Source organism: Anopheles aquasalis, chromosome 2 (genome assembly GCF_943734665.1).
Source record: "Anopheles aquasalis chromosome 2, idAnoAquaMG_Q_19, whole genome shotgun sequence".
Classification (NCBI taxonomy): domain Eukaryota; kingdom Metazoa; phylum Arthropoda; class Insecta; order Diptera; family Culicidae; genus Anopheles; species Anopheles aquasalis.
In genome coordinates, this window is record NC_064877.1 from 16,715,001 (window position 1) to 16,735,000 (window position 20,000).

A 20,000-nucleotide genomic window follows, 5' to 3' on the forward strand; every position below is an offset into this window, starting at 1 on the left:
TCATTCTTGTTGATGACCTGCCGCTATTGCTGCTCCTCTTGTGGGGAAGGCTGTTGTTAGGCGAAACGTTGCACTGCATCGTTGTGTATCGCTCCGATCCGTGCTCCACCGTTGATTTATGCAGCGTAATAATGTGGACCACACGTTTTGCGACGCCTATGCCCATCGCCTTGGGTGCCTTCGGATGCAAAACTGGGATGCAAACAACTGGCGTGGCTTTTTGGCGAGAATCATTCGCAAATAGGTAGCAATTTGGCCAATTTTTTCCGGCAAGTTTTCCTCGCCACGGTCACACGGTGCAGGTGTGCAAGTACACGATGAACTCGCCATCTTCTCTCTCTCTCTTGCTAATGCTGCGCTTCTCCCAGAGTGCCAAAGACCGTCGCTGATATGGAAAATACGCTTAATATTGTATGCAAATGTAGAGCGAAAGAGAGGTGTGTGCTGGCAGGGGGGAAAAAACGGGGGGAAAACCCACATTTAACCCTAGGTTCTGGATTAGGGCCGACCATTCCTGTCTTCCTTCCGCTTCCCTCGACGCGCACGACGTTCGAGAAATGGTAATAAGGTAAAAATCTGAACCGCTTAAAATGCACAAATGCCCTTCCCCCCAGGTGCCCCCCTATGCTGCTCCTGCTTCTAGTTTCATTTCATTTTCCCATAGACCCCTTCCGCTTGCCACCTTACCAACCCGCTTTTAGGCATCGAAATGAAAAAGTTTTCGCCTCGCTCCCACGCCGCCACTCGTGGGTTGACGTTCGCCGCGTTGCCAAAAAAAAAACGGGTTCCGTCGCAATTTCGTTCGATTTCTGAGTATCGCTGGTTCGGGAATTGGAGGGGAAGAGAGAAACAACAAGGCGAGTACGGTTGGTGGGTGGGCGGGTGGTTGGTTCGGTGAAAGTGATTTTCCGAAAATTCCCTTGACGCGCACGAGGAGAAAAGTTTTGCAAAACGTGAGACCTCACCGTGACAGGGCGGCATTCACACCGCGCCAGCACACACACGCAGCAAGTGATTTTTGGTCCACCGTCCGTTCCGTCCGTCGTGATTCTGTGGCGCACATCGCTCGAGAAGCACACGAGGCCGAGAGCCTACGCTGCTCCATCGGCGCGGTGCGCGAGTAAAACGAGAACGAGCATGGTTTCGTTTCGATGAAAGGGATCCGGGGAGGGAAAAAAGGGAAGGAAAAATCAACCTTCACCCTACCACCCACTGTGATCGGCTTTGAAAACGAGCCTCCACCGCCCGGTATACTCAAATTCCAGGGCAGGGCAGGGTAGGTTGTTTGTGCGCCAAGTTTTCGCATGTCAAGGAATGAATGAGTGTAAATTAAAAAATACTTTCCATGTTTCGCTGTTCGGCGCGTTTTTTTTTTAATCTTCATGTCAACCACTCTGCGCGTTTTTCAAGCCCCCTCCCCCCCATTCCTTGCTTTATCGTCTCAATCAATACCCAGCTGCCAAACGATTGATTTTTATGGCGGGGCCGACCGGCCGACATAACGCTTTTGAATGTCACGGTAATAGACGGGGAACATGATTTGCATATATTGGAGGCATGAAATTAAGTAATCGACGAGCGTTTGTCGAACGATTTCGAGTTTCGCGGTGGAATTTGGAAGTTTTTCCCCACCCCTGGGTCCGCATGTCAGTCAGGAGTTTTGGTTGGACTGGATGCGTACGCAACGCACGAGAGCTGAAAAACTCGCGAGAAAACAATTTCAATAAGCAAATGAATAGTAATGCCTGCGAGCACTCAATCAAGCGAGTTGAACGAATCGACCGGGAGAATCTGTCACAAAGTTGAATTTACTCTCGGAATCGATTCGTGAAAATCATGAAAAATGTCTGCAACCAGGTTGAAATAAATTTGATTGGCTCCGTGTCCGTATGGTGGCATGTTTCACCTGCTGCAGGTGAACACTGCACCCACTGAGTGCCGGGGAAAACCCGAGAAGAAAACCGGCACCGAATGGCAGCTAATAATGAATCGGTTCTAATGTGCACCACTTAACACTTGTAAGCTCCGGTTATAGCAACGGAACACAGCAGCCTGCCTGTGCAGCCAAAGTGATGTAGCTTGGCAACCGTTGGTTACACTCCTGTGATTAACAGGATCCTTTTTTTGCTATAGCAACAACAACCGAAGCAGCAGCACCAAGCCTTTCTCCGGCGCCTGCTGGGCGAAATGAGCGAAAAACAATTCAAAAATCGCGTGGCGCGGTACGGTGCAGTGTTTGGTTCTGGTACGGTTCCGCTCCGGTCCAGCGCGGACGAAAGGAAGAAAATAAATTATAAACAATCTATCATACTTTATATACGACATCCGGAGAGCAGCCAGCAGCACACATTGAATGTGTGGCTCCGGGATTCGAAGAGAAATTGTATTTTATTATTTTTGTTCCAGTTCCTGGGTTCACTCGCTTCGTATCGCGCCGGTCCGGTCCTGGAAAACACTGTTGAATATGCTGCCCGAACACACATGGCCACACACATACACTCGGTTTTTGCATTTGCAAAATGACAGAAACAAATTGAGATGACCAGCCCAACCCCACCCTGTGCCCATGGTTTTTGGTGCTGTGTTTGGCTTTGCAACGGGTGTTTTAACGTCCAGCGTTGTTCTGGTTGCAGTGTTCTATAGTGGTACTGTTTGGTGCCAAAGAGGGACCTTAAACCCGTGACGAAGGCGTAATAAATGCTCAGTTCCGAGCGATTTTATGTTTCCCCTCGCGCTCGGTGACTTGCTGTTGGTGGACTCCACTCCACCAATTCAGCACAAAAGTTATTTTAATGCATTTTTAAGCAAATTACTCATAACAATGATTCGATGTTTTTAAAATTACATTTCGAGGTTTAAATACCGATAATTATAATGCTTTGCATTATTTCGAAGGGATGGTATGCAGGAATCACATTAGTTTGGTATAAAAAGGATAAAAAAACGCCTTTCAAACACTCTGCTCTCGCTGAATTATGTTGAAGAAAATTAAATTAATTTTCTCAACGCAGAACGAGGAACGATGCATTGAGCCGGTTCTTCAAGTCATGTCGGTTTTCCGCTACACAAACGGACGGACGGACGGACGAACGGACGGGCTTTAATCTGAGGCCTCGCATCAACCGGCACGTGAACGAGGATGCTCTAGAGTGCGGGCACACGGCAGGAGAGCACTTGCACTTAACCTGCATTTAGTACCTGATGCACGGAACGAGCGAACCAGAGATCCTGTCGTCGCTTCTCGGCAAACCATTTCAATATCTTTGCCGGATCGTTAGCATCGCAGCATAAACTTGGTAATGCTGCCAAGCATAAGCGCCACCGAGCGGACGGGCCTGACCTGAGGGTACTTCAGCACACTCAACCATTCCCTCAAAACACACCCACACACATACACAGGATAGGCACATGTGTATTAGCATGCACCTACAAGTGTGAGAGATCTCGAAAGATGCAACGAGGATCGTAGAACAAAAATAAAACGAAAAAAACTGGAAAGAAAAACAAGAACAGCCATCGCATGCGTTATGTGGTGCATCGTTCCGGCTCTGAAAGGAATGCACCGGTGGCATGGAGGGGAAGAGAAGAGAGATTTCACTTCCATCCCCCAACTCCCCCGTCTCGTGCCACCCACACGCACAACTTAACGATCACACTAGACCGGTGCTTTGCAACGGGCACCGGGAACCATGCACTGGTCTGGGCCTGGAAAGCACTTCATAAACCGGAGGAAATATTCCACCAAAGAACGGCTCCAACGAAGGTTCACTCGTCTCCTGCTGGGGTCGTTCTCTGGCCAGGTTCGAAGCCCCTTCTTCTGGTGGGGCGTTTGATCTTTTCGTTCATCTTAATTCAGAAGCTTTCGCCACGATGCACACTTATGGCGATTGGATTGCGGGCTAAAGGTGTTTAAACTAACCACCTTATGGTTCCGCACCGGGGCAGGAAGAAGGCAGAAGCGGTACTCTTTGTTGCCTGGTGTGCCGGTAATAATGATGTGCAAGCGCATGAGTGCACTGGCAGTTGCAGCAGGAAACTTTATTTTTGCTTCCATGCACTGTGCTTGTGGATTGGTTGTGCTTGTGGATCAGAAGGTTGGTTAGGTTTTTGAAGAGGTCATACAAACAAAATAATGAAAGAAGCAGATGGAAACGAGGACGAAAGTTGGTGACTCCGCTATGCAAATTACATCACCATTTACGCAATGCGCCGAGTCTGCGAATGAGCTCACTATTGATTCTTAGACATCTTGCAGCATTGCAGTGAACGTTGGCCTCTCAGAAAAAAAAAGACAAAACCTGATAAGAAAGTGATCAAAGCCATTTCAGAGGACGCTCTCCTATTGGAAATCCTTTTGTCCATTACCTCGTAGGAATGAGCGGAGATGATTGTTTTGCATTTGTTTGGCCAGCATTGGGCGGCAGCAGCCCGCATGATTGTTGCAAATGCAATCGAGCGTTGCAGCAAAGATGGAATGCAATTGCACCACCACCACGATAGCTGCAGAACCATTGAAGGCTGAGGGTTGCTGACGTTTGCAAGTTCTGTAGAACAGCCCTCGCCCCCCCTGTAGTCGTTCGTTTCGAAAGCTCTTTCGACTCGGTACTCAAATCTACCACAACGACTCCTGAGGGCCACATTGAGGTTAAACAAGAGTTCCACGTGCCTCCACGTCCCCTCCACAAGGACGTTAAGCAGCTCGTACGGTGCGGATGAAGAGCAGCACTAGGGCGCGCAGGCTGGCTGGCTGGCTGGCTGGCTGGCTGGCTGGCTGGCGAGCGGATGATGGACGTAGCGGCACGTCGGAGCAACCTTCTCGGGTCTGCTCCTCAACCATCAACCGGGCATTGGAATAACAACAATTCGCAATCAAAGCAAACAAATCCCCCCCCCCCCCCCCCCCCCGCACTGATGGGACCGGCCGGGGGCCCGATTTCCATCGTTGGACGTTGGAGCGAAGCGAAGAGTTCGCTGCAACATCCACTGCATACGGAATCAGCAACCCCGGGTACGGTCCGGGGGCCTAGTGCTCTGATAGACAGCCAGGCCGCCCCAGCAACGGTCTTACTGATGGGGCCGCTAGCCGCGATTCCTTGGATCCTTGGCATGTTCGTGGATTGAAGGGTTCGAGGAGAGGCGCCCACAGCAGGGTCGCAGATTGAGTTCAAACCAAATCAAACCCCTTCACAGTTGCCGACGGTTCTGGTTGTTACGTGGGCGTGCAGCAAACTAGAATACGTGCAGCGGCGGGAGCGACCGCCTCGTCGGCCGGCTGATTCGATTCTCGCTAGTAGCTTCATTTCGCCAACAATTCGCCCGGCATTATCGGGAAATTTTAGGCGGCCGTCGGTGCTTCTTGTGCCGCTTTCAATGGTGCGCCCTGATTGTCCATAGCCGGGACCGAAGGGGCTGAGATGGTGGAACGGGGCCGGCTTTTCCTCGAAAGCCGACTTGATCCATAACCGATTGTCGCACCAGAGAGTGTGGCGCTCGTGGAGCGACTGCTGAAAAGGGGTGTTCTCTGGAGCTGGAAGTACTTTTCCGGAACAAGCCAAGCCAACCAGCGTTCTTCGTCGTCCAGGATGATGGCTTCTACTGTCTCTATCTAGCATTATGCTAAGCGAGGCAGCCGTGGAGAGAGATAGAGAGACAGAGAGAGAGAGAGCTAGATGGCATTCGGTGGCGATAGCAGGGATGAGCAATGATAAGTGGATCACAGCTTATTGGCGAGGCCAGCGAGCCGGAAGCTCCACTTCGGTACCGGCTCGATATCCCGGCCCCTTTCGGTGAGTTCCAACGTCGTCCTTCTCCTCCCCATGGCAGCCTTGCAGCAGCAGCTAGAGCGAGCGAGGGATTTGTTGGCGGCTGAGAACGTGGTGTTAGCACCAGGCCAATGGTGTCAATCCGGCGCGACACGAGCTAGTATTATCGTAATGAGATTGACGATAGATCAGTCTACCATTTTCCGGGTCCGGATTTTGCTCGAAATTGATTTAACAAGTTTGCTGCCGGTGGCAAACGATGACACGCTTGCTACTCGTCGCTTGGTGCTTCGCATTTCTTCGGTCAATTCGGTGACAACGAAAAGAAATCCGAAATGAAAAGCCAGCACAGGGAAACTATTATATATCGGGTGAGAATAAATGTTGCCAGCTGCACGACTGTTCAGTCCATGCCTAAACGATCCATCAACGCAAATCGTGCTCGAAGGAGTTGATGCGGAATCCATCAGTTGATCGATCATCGAGGCGCGTTGTTTAGCTCGACCCCTCGGACTGGACATTAGTGCACTGAAAGCTGCGGTTTGTCCCAAAAGAGAAAAGTAAAGAAAATCAGAAACTTCGGGGAAATCAACACATGACTTACCCTATATGGACGTGGCGATCATACCGATGTCCGAGCGAGCGTGGCTGCCAAACACACATTTTCCGTTGAATGATGATGGAGCACCGCACCACAGTTGGTGGTAGGATTGATTTTCATAAATTAACACGCTGACAGCGTGACAGGGTGGGTTAAATCAGGCGGGACCACATTAGGTTCCGATCAACATCGAGCTCCTGTGGCGTATTTTTGCTCAACCACAACAGCAACCGAAACCAAAACAAGCCGGTGCGCGCGCGTGTTCATCGCACAGGACGGTCCACGGGACCGCCTCCGAGTCAATCGGTTATGATTGATACAGGTCCATTTCCTGGTTGCCAAACATGGTACCACAGCTTGCCCGGCCGTTGAGTCTATTATCCTGACGGTTTCCGATGGAACCAACATTACCACCACCATCACCATCATCATCATCATCACCATGAACACCATCACCATTTCATCATTCACAGCCTCATCAACAACAGGGCACCATCTGCAACCTCTTCCAGCGGTCCAGCATGGTTTCGGAATGTTTCTTTCGTTTCCTTTACCGCGTCCGTCGTCCGCAACATGGCCCCCACCGATACCGGCTTAATGAATTCCAAGTATCACTTCCAAGGGTTGGTCGCTGGGGTTCCACCACCAAGCGGAGAGGTCAAGTGCCAATCAAAGGTTTCGAAATCGGACGGTCCAGCTCACTCCTGTTCGGAAAAATGGACGAACCACGAATGGACGTGGCGTGCCACAGGGTGCGTATGCGGAGAGCACAACCGTATCGGCATGATTAGGAGGGGAGGGGTAGCGAAACTTTGGTTTGGCCGCTTTCCCGGGATACCATCGTTCGACTCGCTCGCTAGCTTCACGTTTTTTGCCGATAGATCTTTGCCTTTCTGTGAACGAATCACCAAATACCGAACAACGAATGAATTATGATTGATGGCTCCCTCTTGCCGACCAGACGTCAAAGTACGCTGTGGAAAACATGTAACATGACCCAACGGTCCCCTAACCTAGTTATGCAGGAACCCCCCCGAATGTAGACGATAGGAAAAAGCTTCACAAAAAGTAGGCTCGTGCTTGTACGCGCTGGGCTGTTCGATGGCGAAAGCAAACAACTTGCACTGCGGAAAGTAGAGCTCAGTTTGTGCAAACATCTTAACCCCGCAGTTACGGTACGGCGCGCGGGGAGCAAGTGGAGTTCTGTTTTCAGAGGGGCACACACGTGCCTTCAGCCGACAAGTGGTTCGACAACTTACGTCCATTATTCGCCATGGCGTGTGGTGTAGCTGGAGCAGCACTGTTTCTTCTTCTTTCTGCTGTCGGTAAACGAAGCACCCGCGGCAACTTCTTTGTGTCGATGCAGCAGAATCTCTTGCAAATTCAATGAAGTAAACTCGAAACGAGGATGAATTGCTCTAGCAACCAATGTATGTTGTTCTTGACATCAACAATTGCTCCACGATTGCTTCGATGTGTTCGGATCGTTGCAATGTAAAGACATATCTGAGGATATTTCAAAAAACAGGCTGCCTGCAATCACCCTATCGCCAAGAAGAACAATCCGTATGCGGGTGGTATTGGATAATGCTTTCAACAACTTCCACCAAAAAAATCCCCGGTGTCATCGAGAGGCGAAAGGAATTGTCGAAAACTTGCAACCCAATCGTCAGTTTGTTGCGTCAACAAAGCAGCAGGCATCTCGTGCAAAAAAACATTGATTCACAATATGTTTTAGCTCCTTTCCGTCTCAGCAGAAAAGTATTTTGAACCTTTTATCTTTGCTTCTATCGGTGAGTCAGGGGGGAGGAGGGATTGGAGCTCACCTTTGCCACCTTTTGGAATCGTCTTTCTCACCCACGTCACAGACCGGATATCCCCCATCAACAAAGGCGGGTAAAAAGCTGTGCACCGAAACAACACAACGACGGTGAATGTGAACGTAACGGAGAGAGAGAGAGAGAGAGAGTAAAGAAAAACAACGATTTTCCGCTGGCAAGACGAGACGAGTTTGAGACGCGATTTCCTTCGCTCACGCAAGAAACGGAAATGCGTAGGACTCGCATTTCAAAGGCATCGCTTTCACCATCATCATCAGCAGCAGCAGCGAGGACGAGAGCAGATAACGTCCTCTGTGAGCCGGGAGTTTGTTCCGCTTTTATTATTCCGTTCCACCGAAATCGGTTGGCAAAATCTTGGGATCTTGTGCTAAAGCTAAAGGAGAAGAAAACCGGCGTGAACGCCGTGCTGCCGTTTGGTGGTTACTTTGGTACTCGGAGCGGCCGGCCCAAGCGGACCTATTTTGTTTTTGATGCGACACACAACAAAAACCAGAGCAAAAATAGTGGGCCAGACCAGGCCACGGCGGGGTAGTGACGTGATTTCTGGCTGGAGTGATAAAATATTTAAACCATCGACAGTCGACGCACACACCCCGTCCACGGTCGGTTCTTCTAATGTGAGCGTCCACGCAACACGGAACGAAGCGGTGGACGGCACACCTGTGTGGCCAAAGTTTCGCGTGGACTTTCTACCGTTTCGAAAGGTGCCCCCCCCCCCCCCCCCCTTAAAATGCTGCGGGAAAAAGTGCTGTGCGTTGTGTGTCTTGTAATCCGATTAGAGGGCCGGCGAATAACAAGCAAACAAACAGTTGTCGTCGTCGTCGTCGTCGTCGTCTTTGGCGCAAACTTTAAACGAGATTTTGTTTTCCTGATTGTGGAAGGAGTTTCTGGTAGTTTTGTGTGTAGGAAGGAAGGGGCTTAGCACATGCACAAACACATACAGCATATACAGCGCATGGCGACCAAATCATTGGCCGAGCAAGATCAAACAATGAGTTATGTGCTGGCGCAGAAAAGTATATTTATCTCGTTACCGATTTCGAGGCGCGATTAGATAAGTTTTCCACGGTTAGAAGCGTGTGAACAAGGCGATCTGTCTGAATCTGGGGAATGGGAATCGTTTACAGCAGTTCCCACGCGTTTTTTGAAGATAATATTACATAGTAAATGAAATTGACACTCTCTCCTGCCAATAATTTTGTTAGAACGTTTACAATTTGATTGTTTAAAATGAATTCATGCTCAAATACTGATGAACTTCATTGTAGTTTCGACTTCACAATCATTTTCTAGAGATGTTGATTTCTGAATTCAAGTAAAAGAAATATCTGGTTCAAATTTATCAGAATTTTGGTCGCCCAGTACAATTGCTACAGACTTACAAGAATTGTTTCCTCTAGTTATTGCGTGTTTGGCTTCCTCTGATCTACAGATAAGGAACATCAAAAGTACAAATCCATCATCATTGCTCGCGAACCCAAAAAGGACGCCCTAGTCAACTGTTGCAGCACTGCGGAACGACCTAATGATAAGGAATTGAATTTGATCGAATCGGGCAATAGTTAATGCGGGCAGATTTATGTCCCATCGCTCGATTTTCTTCGTTATAAATGACTCTGCACCTCCTGCATCGAAGAACTGGCGTGACGGTTACTGGCCCAAGTGAGCCGATGGCCAGATCCAAATGAAAATCCACTGCGTTAATCCACCGCCGTAGCCCCAGTCGCAGAAGATAACAGCAGAAGCGAAGGAAAAACTACCTCCCCGACGGAAAAATCAATAAATCACCGCTTCTAATGGGATTTGTAGGCCAGACAATCCTCGGTTTATTTAACTTCCTTCTCCCCTCTCGCACTCTCCTCCTTTTGTCTCCCCTGTATCTCCCGTCATCGAGAGCATTGGATCAGTTAGAGAACCTCGTACCAACGGCACGGCACAAAGCGAGCCAGCTGATAAACGCTGATCGCGGTTCGGGCGACATCGATTTGGACCATTGTAATCTAATGTATCTACCGCGCCAAGAACGTGACTTCATTTTCGTCGCCATTTTTTAACGCAAAACTCGGGAATCGCCCAACCAACCACGCGCCACGAAGCATTTCAGGAAATCGGACCGAACGGGACGACGGAGGATGCGAGCAGCGGACGACCCAGCGTTGTTCGATCGATTTGTCGCCTTATCTGTTTGGCAGTTTGTTTGAACATTCGTCTCGGAACCCTCGACGGTCCGTCGTCCTCCACCACCCTCTCGCTGCGTTGTGGGCTGAGATGCTTTGATCCCATTTTCGCGAGCATTTTCCAGCGCAGCATCGTTGCCCGGGTGGGGTGGTTTTAAAATGGCTGCCAATGCCGACGATTCCAGCCGGTCGCGACCGGTCGGTGAAGGTTTTCTCATTTTGCAAAACCTTTTATCACTGCCACCCGCACCCCCACCCGCCCGGGTTTTTGGGTCGTTCGATCAACTTCAAAGAGGGTCAAAAGAGCACCCGAAAGATACCGAAGGGAGCTCGCTCGCTCGCTCTCGCGAATGTGCCCGATGAAATGACAAACCTCGTGCGCTGCGTGCGAAACACCATTCCAGGGCCTCACCAACATGCCTATCGGTCCTCGTTTCTACCCTCCGGAAATGTGCTATTTACAGCGGGTCTTTAATTTGACAAGTACCACCCCACCCGGAGCAGTTCGATGTGTAACATTCCACGGAAAACGAACACCGAGCTGAAAAGCCTGCGTTCCTAATGATGAAACATGGCGTGTGTGCAAAATAGAGAGTGACTTCGTCCTAACCTCCACCTCCATTTTGCCTCGTGGTTAATTTGAATAATGAGATTGGGAGCTTTTCTTTTGAAATTTGATACCATCCGGGGTAGAAATCAATGCTAGACAGTGCTGTGAGTGTGCTCGGAGAGGGATATGAGGCGCACATCATGAAAGCGTTTAATTATCTGACAAAGTATCATCCACTGCCTAGCGAAGGATATTGTTGGGCGCAAAGAAAAGGCAAAAATATACAGTACGTTAGCGAGTGATAAAAATCTTCCCAGTCTAGGATTGGGATGGTTTGAAAATAATTCCAACCAAATACGAATTTTATCTCGCCATGGCCATGGACACTATACGCCAGATTGAATAACGATACCGAATATTTCCTTCGATGGAGGCCCAAAATCGAAAAACTGTACGCACCACTGTCGCGCAAAACTCTTTCCATCGGAAAACGGAAAAAATGGATGCTTTCGGAAGGGATTGCGCTGCCACTGAATGCAACTCGAAAAATGTTTTCTAAAAACGCCAGAAAACATGTTTCCATCACGAGTAAACGATCAACTGTCACGTGCATCCATTTGACATGTCCCGCGGTAGACGGATGCGTCGCAAAATATTTATCGAAACTTCATCCCAGAGTTCCACCATCTTTGCACAGATCGCTGGTACATCTCGTACCGCATTCGAATGGAGGTAAAAATTCGCGTTCGCTTATTATTTCATGCAGCGAATATGTTGCCGAATGACTACCGTTGCCCCGGATTGTCGCGGATCGTTTTTCCCCAAAAGAATTAAGGCGACAAACGCTCTCTGGTTCGGTCTGTTTGTTTGTCACTTTGTCTTCCTTGCGAGAATCACTTTGCATTTTTGGCGGGACACGTTGGGTGGCGTGTCGGTTTGGTCCGACCAGAGTCGCGGACCAGAGACCAGATGCAATGAATACACACGGTGTCACAGTGAGTGAGATTTTGTCTCACGGTCTCGACGAGCAAACCGCCGTCATGTGCGAGAAGCACGATAAATGAAACATAATCCGGCCGGCATCAACGGGCCCGTCGGTGCACCGGTGCAATCATGCGAGCAAAAAGGGCGAAATAATGTACGCAACGCATCCGAACCGGACCAACGGAAGCCATGAAATCCCAAAGTCGTGCGAAATCATCACCATTCGGACCACCGTCGTGCACGTGACGATCGACCAACTGTCCGGCTTTGGCCGGGCCCCCGGAGGGTGGAACATGGAATGTTTGCATTCGGAATACACGCTCCTCGATATTTAGTCTAGTCCAGCGATTAGGTTTTGAGTGGTTGTGGGTAGGGGAACACGCGTTGCAAAAATGTTCCAGCTCCAGCTGCGATGAGAGGAAAATTGATCGAAATGTTGGTGCGTGGTTGGTGTCGGTCACCATCCGAGAAGGATTGATTTCAATGACGGTATCGCAACAGTTTCCCTTGATATTTGAGGATGGTTTTTAACTGATAATTTATCTTTCATTCGGTTGAGTTATTCTTAAGCCTTTTCGCAAACAAACAAAGTACAAGCCACTCAAAGTAGGACAGAGGGTGACCCATGATTAACGTTGCTGCTATGCTTATTCATGTGTCGGTCCGAACAATATCTAACAACGTAGTAACCTTTGGTTTTTTTTGCACTCCAAATAGGCTGTTGCGTAATGCGTCATGACATTTCCAATATCGTAGTAACGCTGGTGTGTTCAGTGATTAGCAACGACTTGAACAAACAGCAAGCATTTCTCAGTTCGTAACAACAGCTTCTACTTTCAACAAATTTGTGATCGAATGTAAATTCCGTGCACATTCCACTCCCGATGGTTCTGCGTACGGCGGCCGTAAGTTGGGTGAAATGTAAATTCGCTGCTATCTGTTCGTTGGGATGGTTATACTTACGTAGTTGAGGGCCAGGTCGGGATGGTTGCGCTGGATGCCATCGTCAAGGATCGACACGACGACGCCCTTGCCGGTGTAGCCCTTCTGCCAGGCCGGTCCAACGTTCATGTCCGGTCCATCCTTGGCGCCACCGTTCTGCGGATGAAAACAGGAAGAGAGAGAGAGAGAGTGATGAGAGATGAGAGACAATTGGGCCATCGAGCATGCGAACGTCAGACGACAATAACAACAACGCGCACACACAGAAGACACACATGAACATTAATGGAAGGCGCTGAAGTGAAGCAGAGAAGCAGGGCTTATGCTGTGTGTGATTAGTGAAAAGAAGCAAGTCCGGAACACAAATTTCCTTTCCCCCTGGGGAGGGGCGGGCGAAGGACAGAGTGAAATAGGCAAGGCCCACTGTGCCCTAGAAACTGTAGATGACACTCCGGGTGGTCTCGAAGGCGACGGCGAGCGTTGAAAAGTGATCTTGTTGGTATGAATTAACACGCTAAAGTAATGGCAGGATATTGAGGCCAGACCAATTGGAGAAACCGTTGCTACTCTCTAGCAGCTTGATCCGTACGATGGTTTCTAATCTTCTAGTTTATCCAACGGGTCGGTCCAGAGGTCGGCCAGGCTGGACAACATTTCGCATGTGCATGCGTAATCGAGGCGAACGGTGGAGGTCTTGGTCAAGCCAGGCCAGGCCAGAGACACTAGGCACTAGAAAGGCTCGAGGTTCGTAACATTTTAATTTACTTAAAAAAGGCCCCCCACAAACACACAGACGTCGGTCAAGGGTCGGAGGACAACAATATGGCATAGACACCATCATTTCGGATGACCGGAGATAGGAGGAGTATCCGGAATCATGCTGGGCCTTCCGATTCCGGAACGGTCAGGGGAAATCATTTCAATGTGCCGTTTGTGCCCTGATTAAGTCTGTCTCCGATTGTGACCTCGGGCTCCTCCCCTCGGTGAACTGCCCTCTTTGGCTCTGGAATCGGGGGGTTTTTGCTCCTCGGGGTTCCAGGGTAAGGGACTCCTCGCTCCAGTCGCAACGATCCGAAGCAGTTGGCCATATAATTTACGCAATGAATTTACATTATCCTTAAATGCAATCTAATGGTAATTCTATGATGTTTTTTAAATGTTTGTCTGTGTGTCTGTGGGTGTCTCTGTGTTTGGAATCTGTGTCAAGAGCTTCAAGACGCCAACATAACTAAACATAAAGCGCCCACCACCCGCCTTCATACATTCGCCAGCAGCAAGCAATCACATTTGGTTGCAAATGGTGTAGCAATTGTTATTTCCTGTGATCGGGATGTCCTCGAAGTTGTTTCGAAGGAGGAGAGCAACCAGAAGCGGGAAGAAGCCTGGTTCACTCAGGCCGGTCCAGTGCCCATTCCAGTGGCTTCGATAATTGAAAACAAAATTCAAATCTTTTGCCAGCAAGGGGAAGGGGTATTTAGGGAGCAGCAGGAGGGAATACACACAGACGACGAACACATCGAAGCCTTAACCGGCCGATTATTTGAATATTGCAAGGATAAGCCTGCCACAACACGCCCACAGGGACCATTCTTTCTGGCTCGTAATGTGTCTGTATATGGTGCAGCATGTAGCCTGCCTGCTGGCGGTAAGTGGTGAGCGAACAGCCCTTGTACACACGCAGATACACTCATGCCATGAATTAGGCACGAAACCACAGGAAGCCACAAAGTGAGGACCCCGGGATTGGCTGTGGGTGTATAAAATGGCCATAAAGTAGGACAAATTACGGGATAGGGAGATTGGAGATGTTTGTTTTTTTCTGTCGTTTCTTTTTTTAATTCCCGTTGCTCTCTGGTTTATTATTATTTTATCTCGCTATCGAGTGTTCCAGTTAGATCTATGAATAAGATAACAAGCCGGGGTGCTGCGTGGTGGTGATGCTTCTTATCTTCGAAGCTTTGAGTGAACATTTCCCATTCACAAAACATGCAATAACCACAAAACCACCACCAAATCGGAGTCCGGGAACCAGCGATTCTTTTAAACATTTACACAACAAGCAGCTTTTTCCAAGCAGGGAAGCGATTCCCCCTTCCAGCGTTCACAATCTCGGATCACCGGTGGTACGGGGTGCACGACCACGGGGAACTTTATCTGTCTGCTCTCATTTTCACAATCTAAAACACTTCCCAAAACGAGGGGCCTTCTAATCGGCTTCCGTCGCGCGCTGTTTTTCTTGTGTCCTGTGCTTATTGCGCAAACCATTTTACCGCGCCTTTTTCCTTTTTTACTCTGCTGGCGTGCAGACGCTGCCATCGGAACACGTGCTCGCTCCGCTCCTTCCTGCTGCACGTAAGCACATAAAGTGAACTATTTTAGTTTGGTGACTTTTCGTCGCATGACGTGACGTTCGCAGAGAGAGAGAGAGAAACATCCGCGGCTTTTTGTGCGGAAAGTTTTCCCGTGTGGCACGCGCGCGCAATGAGACAAGTGCCACCGTGCTATGCAAATGTGCGCGCGACATCAAATGTCTACCATTTAGCCAGCAGATCGTTTCTTGAGAGGAAGAGGAGGAAAAGGACGCTGCTGGCCCGCTCTCGGTCCCACATCTGTTTGTTGTAGCTGCTGTTCTTGTTGAACCGTGAGTAAGCGCGCGGGGCACCAAAAGCACTAGCGCAACAGATTTCGTATGAATGTTTCGCGTGAAACTTTTGGGAAACTGTCCCCGCCTTGCTCGTGGTCGCGTGTTGATAGTTTCGGAAATCAACTTTATACGCTCATGAATGTACAAATTCGTCGCTCAACGCGCGAAGGTGACAGAAGCTGGCAGGCAAACAGGAGAAACGGGACGGGACAGTTGGCGAAAACAATTTCACTCGCTCGCAAAATGTGGCATGTAAGGTGCATTCAAGCTCGGAGCAGCTTTGACAGGGGAAGATGGGATGAACGGGACGTTGCAAGCGTTGCAATGATTGCAGTTTTCACCGGCTTTTCCCCCGTTAGACTTAGGAGAAGGAAGAAGAAAGAGAGAGGGAGAGCGGGCATTCAAATTGGTGTTCCAGGAGCAACTTGTCCTCCGCTGGTCTGCCACAGAAGCGCGGGGGAATTTAATTATAATGAGTTGTCAGCCTCAACCGCTGCAAGCCATAATTCATATTCACTCTTCTCGAGGTTGCTCGGTGGGGGAAAACGTGAAAAAAAACGTCACCGGCGCTGCCGAAAATTCTTGGCAGAGCGTCTAGGTCGCGGCCCGAAAACTTTTACGATCAACGCGATCATCGTCGTGTGGTGCCGCTCGCTCGCGTAAATTGTTTTCCGAACCCGCCCGGTGGTGTGCTGTGGTGGACTTCCTTATCTTTCAGTGCAGAAAACTATTCTGGTGGCCATACTTTCGCCACGAAAAACCTCCAAAAATGCAAATGATCGAAACGGGAACAGGGAATCATCGCGCTCCTTTCAGTGTAGCTCCCCCAACGTGGTCAACAGAGAGCGAGAACAAAAGAGGAAAAGCGAGAAAAACGATTCCACAACTCTCCTCCTCCACTGGCCACTGACCAGCCCAGCCAGGGACCCCACGAAAAAGCTAATTACCGTTTATGGGGGTCGAGTGCGCGTGAAATGAAAAATGAATTAATTGAGTGTGCCTGTGTGTCGGTGTGTGTCAGCGAAATGCATGTTTAATAAATTTATTGGAGACGGGGACCACCATGAACGGGGAAAACCGGGACACGGGGTGGAGTCAGAACACCTCATCAACCACACGCAACCACCACTACCACAAGGTGCTGCACGTGCGGTTCGAACATCAGCAACAGCAGCGGAAACAGTGATGTCAATTCAGGATACTGGAGAGTATCTCGCCTGCGCCAAACCAGAACAACTCCTCGAACAACACCCGAACCGGAGCGGACAGACGGGAACACGGGTGTGGTTTTGCGGCAATACAAGAGGAACGAAACGGTCATCGACCGATCGAACTGGAAACAGTCTCTAGATTACTGTTGCTGCTGTTGCTGCTGCTGCTGCTGCAGACGAGCCGGAACCGGAACCAGGAAATGGGGACTATTTTGTGAAGCAAAACTTCCGCCACCAGTGTTTCCGTGGTTCCGAATGGTCTCTTCGACCGAAGAGACACACCATTGATCACGTACGTGCGCTCCCTCCGTTTGATGTATCGAGTATACTCGAACGTTTCCGCTCGAGCCAGGGGTGCGAGCAGTTGCCAGAGGACAGAGGAACGTAGTCGCCGTCGAACGGGAATAAATTTAATGTTAATTAGGTGGCAAATCAAATGGTGTGGCCTGGCAGTAGCGCCCTCAAAAAAACGATGAAACCACGGCACGTTGGGGGAAGCAAATTATTTTGCAATTAAATCCACGGGAAAGCTACGCAGCGCCGTCCACGAGCGCGGTTGCATCAGCATAAATGATATTCAAATAGGACCGGTACACGACCGACCGGGTGCTCGCTGGTGTCGTGTGGTATTGTCCGGTGGCCGGAGCAACCGCTCACCTCCATCGAACATCGATTGTTTCGATGCCGGTGTGGCAGACACTGTATCGCCGCTTGACTGCACAAGAACGCTTTTAAGGACCAATGGGGGGTTGGCGGGGAGGAGGCAAATTTATGAGATCGATGTAAATCGAACACGCGGTTCGATTGGAGAACTCGCAGGAGATTGATGCCTGGTGCTCTCTGGGAAAGCGGTGGTTAGAAGAAGAAGAAGAAGAAGGGGACGCACACGCATCATGTTGTCATGTTTCGCAGTTGACCCATTACTATTCCCGATTTAATCCTGCAGTTGATGTTGTGGCCACGGGGAAAATGGAAAACAACAACATGGACCAACCCTCTCTTCCCCTCTCTCTCTCTCTTCTTAGGACACGTCGCACCCAGCTACGTGGCCCGCAGGAGCACAGATGATAAATGGAAGGAATTAATGGCTTTATTATCGTTTCCAGACGACTTGACAGATCTTGTTATCTCGAGCTTCGGAGTCCTTGGGTGGATATGTAGCACTGCTAGATAGTTGGATTCTTTTGAATCACCGTGGAGTGGAGTGGAACCAGATTTCTGCTGGTGCTGATCGATCGGTCAAGCGAGCTGCCTTCAAACAGGAACAGAGCGACGATCCTTATCGGTCTCAATGCCGCGGGGCTTAATATTAGTCAGGCGCCAGTGAGCGTGCATCCCCGGGTTTGGGGGGATTTTCATAAATCATGCCAGCTAACCATCTGATCAATTTATGTGTCATTGGTCACCCAATAGTCCCGGAGCCCTATGGCCAACGGGCTTGTGTGTTCTGCATCCCAATCCCGTTTTGTGTGCCCTAGGATGTGTGTAATGAATGGCTTTCCGATGCTAATTGCAATTGCTCGATGTCGATGCGAGGGGCTGAACTTCGACAACTTACACGCTATTGAGTGGCCGCCGCCCCTCCACCACTATTTTATGGCCATAATTAGCTAGCGTCCCATGTACCGTTAAGTATCGCTCGAGGTGATTTTGTGCGATTAATAAGCATAAGGCCGGTTGAACGATTTGCTGCTGCTGCTGCTGCTGCTGCTGCTGCTTGCTCGTTGCAATCGCAAATCAATTGATCTGCTTCATTGTAACCATGTGCGTGTGCAGTGGTGCGTATGATCCACAGAGCACGGAACAAGCGTAACTGAGCCACTGGCCGATAAGAGAACATGATCATCAAACGAAGGGCAGAGTACGGAGAAGTTGTGCTTGCTTGTGATGGTTGCAAAACAAATACACGGAATCAGTTAATTAATATCTCTCTCCGATCCAGCGCCAACAATTTCCGATTCTATATATTCGAACAAGCTTTCTGATCTGGAACTGCCGTTCATTTGCCTGCTGGGTGGTGTGCAGGTTGAGCATAAATCCGGGCAGCCCACAACCAATTGGTGCTCGGTTCAAAAACTTCAATAACGTAGCACGAAGCGCACAGGGTAGAGGCAAAGAACGTAACATAAATATGTTGAAACCTTCTGCCACCGCCAAAATTTCGCACCCTGAAACTGGCAGTGATGTGTGAATGAGGCGAATCGAGGAACGGGAATCGCCGCGAGAAGAAGCGCCGGAGATAACTGATGAAAAAAAAACCGGTTTCTTCTTCTGCTACTACTCCCCCCCTCCCCCACATTTCGTTTTCCACGGGAGTGAAGAAGGCCAAAAGGACGAACAGTAAACTAGCTGGAAAATTTATGTTTCCATCGGCGAATTGTTGCCGTTTTCTTGTTGTTGTTGGTTGCTGTCCTGTGCTCCTTCCATTCCTTTCTCGAACTGCCAGCAAACCGAACCGAAACCATTTCCAATCCATTCTCGAATTCTCGAGTGATCGCCACACCAAAGGACGGACGGAGTGCGCACCGACTGCCGATGACACTTTGCGACACCAACACCAAACGCGTGGCGGCAGGGAAAGCACGGGGATCGGGTTTATCTTTTTGCTCCGGTATTCCCGCGTAACCGGTGTGGGGCCCTTTTTTCGTTCACTCACTTCCCGTTACTTACTTCCAATTTCTTCCTAACACTCTGGCCAAATTTATGGCATTGGTGAACCGGAGAACTCACGCCTTGGTGCTTGGAAAACGGACCGGAGGATCGCAAACGGAGCTGTGGTAGTGGTGGTGGTGATGCTGTTTGGGATTCGAATTTATGATGGATGACACATGAAAACCGGAGACGACCGATACCCTCGGGAGTGGGCCGGGAGGGTGTGAAAATACCCTTGCTTCCGGAAGCTACTTAACACGCCTTCATGTTGGCGATGACTTTTCCATGAGCAGCACTCGGTGGCTTGCTTTCCCGTGCGATCGATTACAAACGAGGACGAGAGAGCCTATTCATTCACGGTTGGAGAATGGGGGGAAAAGGAACCGAAAGCAACGGAGGCCCAAGTTTCGGGGTGAAAAGTGACACCAACCGGCGTGGGCGCGAGCGTGAAGCAACAGCAACGGACCGTGAGGAGCCTGGGACCGGGCGAGGCTACAATTTCATTTGCTCGAGAGTTTACCCAGCACATCCAGCGGAGCACAGAGGCCGGAAGGCTGTTTGGTCGCAAACAAGAAACGCGACACAGATTCCCTTCATGTTTGACTAGCGCTCCAGAGCGCTCCGGTCCGGTCTGCC

The 20,000-nt window shown here is 49.7% G+C and overlaps 1 protein-coding gene across 2 annotated transcripts in view; it reads right to left on the reverse strand.

Annotated features, from left to right (window-relative positions):
• The window catches only part of LOC126578876 (furin-like protease 2), a 95,612-nt gene that overhangs the window by 26,516 nt on the left and 49,096 nt on the right, over positions 1-20,000 (reverse strand). For both annotated transcript variants that reach the window (XM_050241873.1, XM_050241864.1), the window contains exon 5: positions 12,879-13,013. In XM_050241873.1, the coding sequence (XP_050097830.1) occupies positions 12,879-13,013 (135 nt within the window). The remainder of the gene's footprint in view (positions 1-12,878; positions 13,014-20,000) is intronic.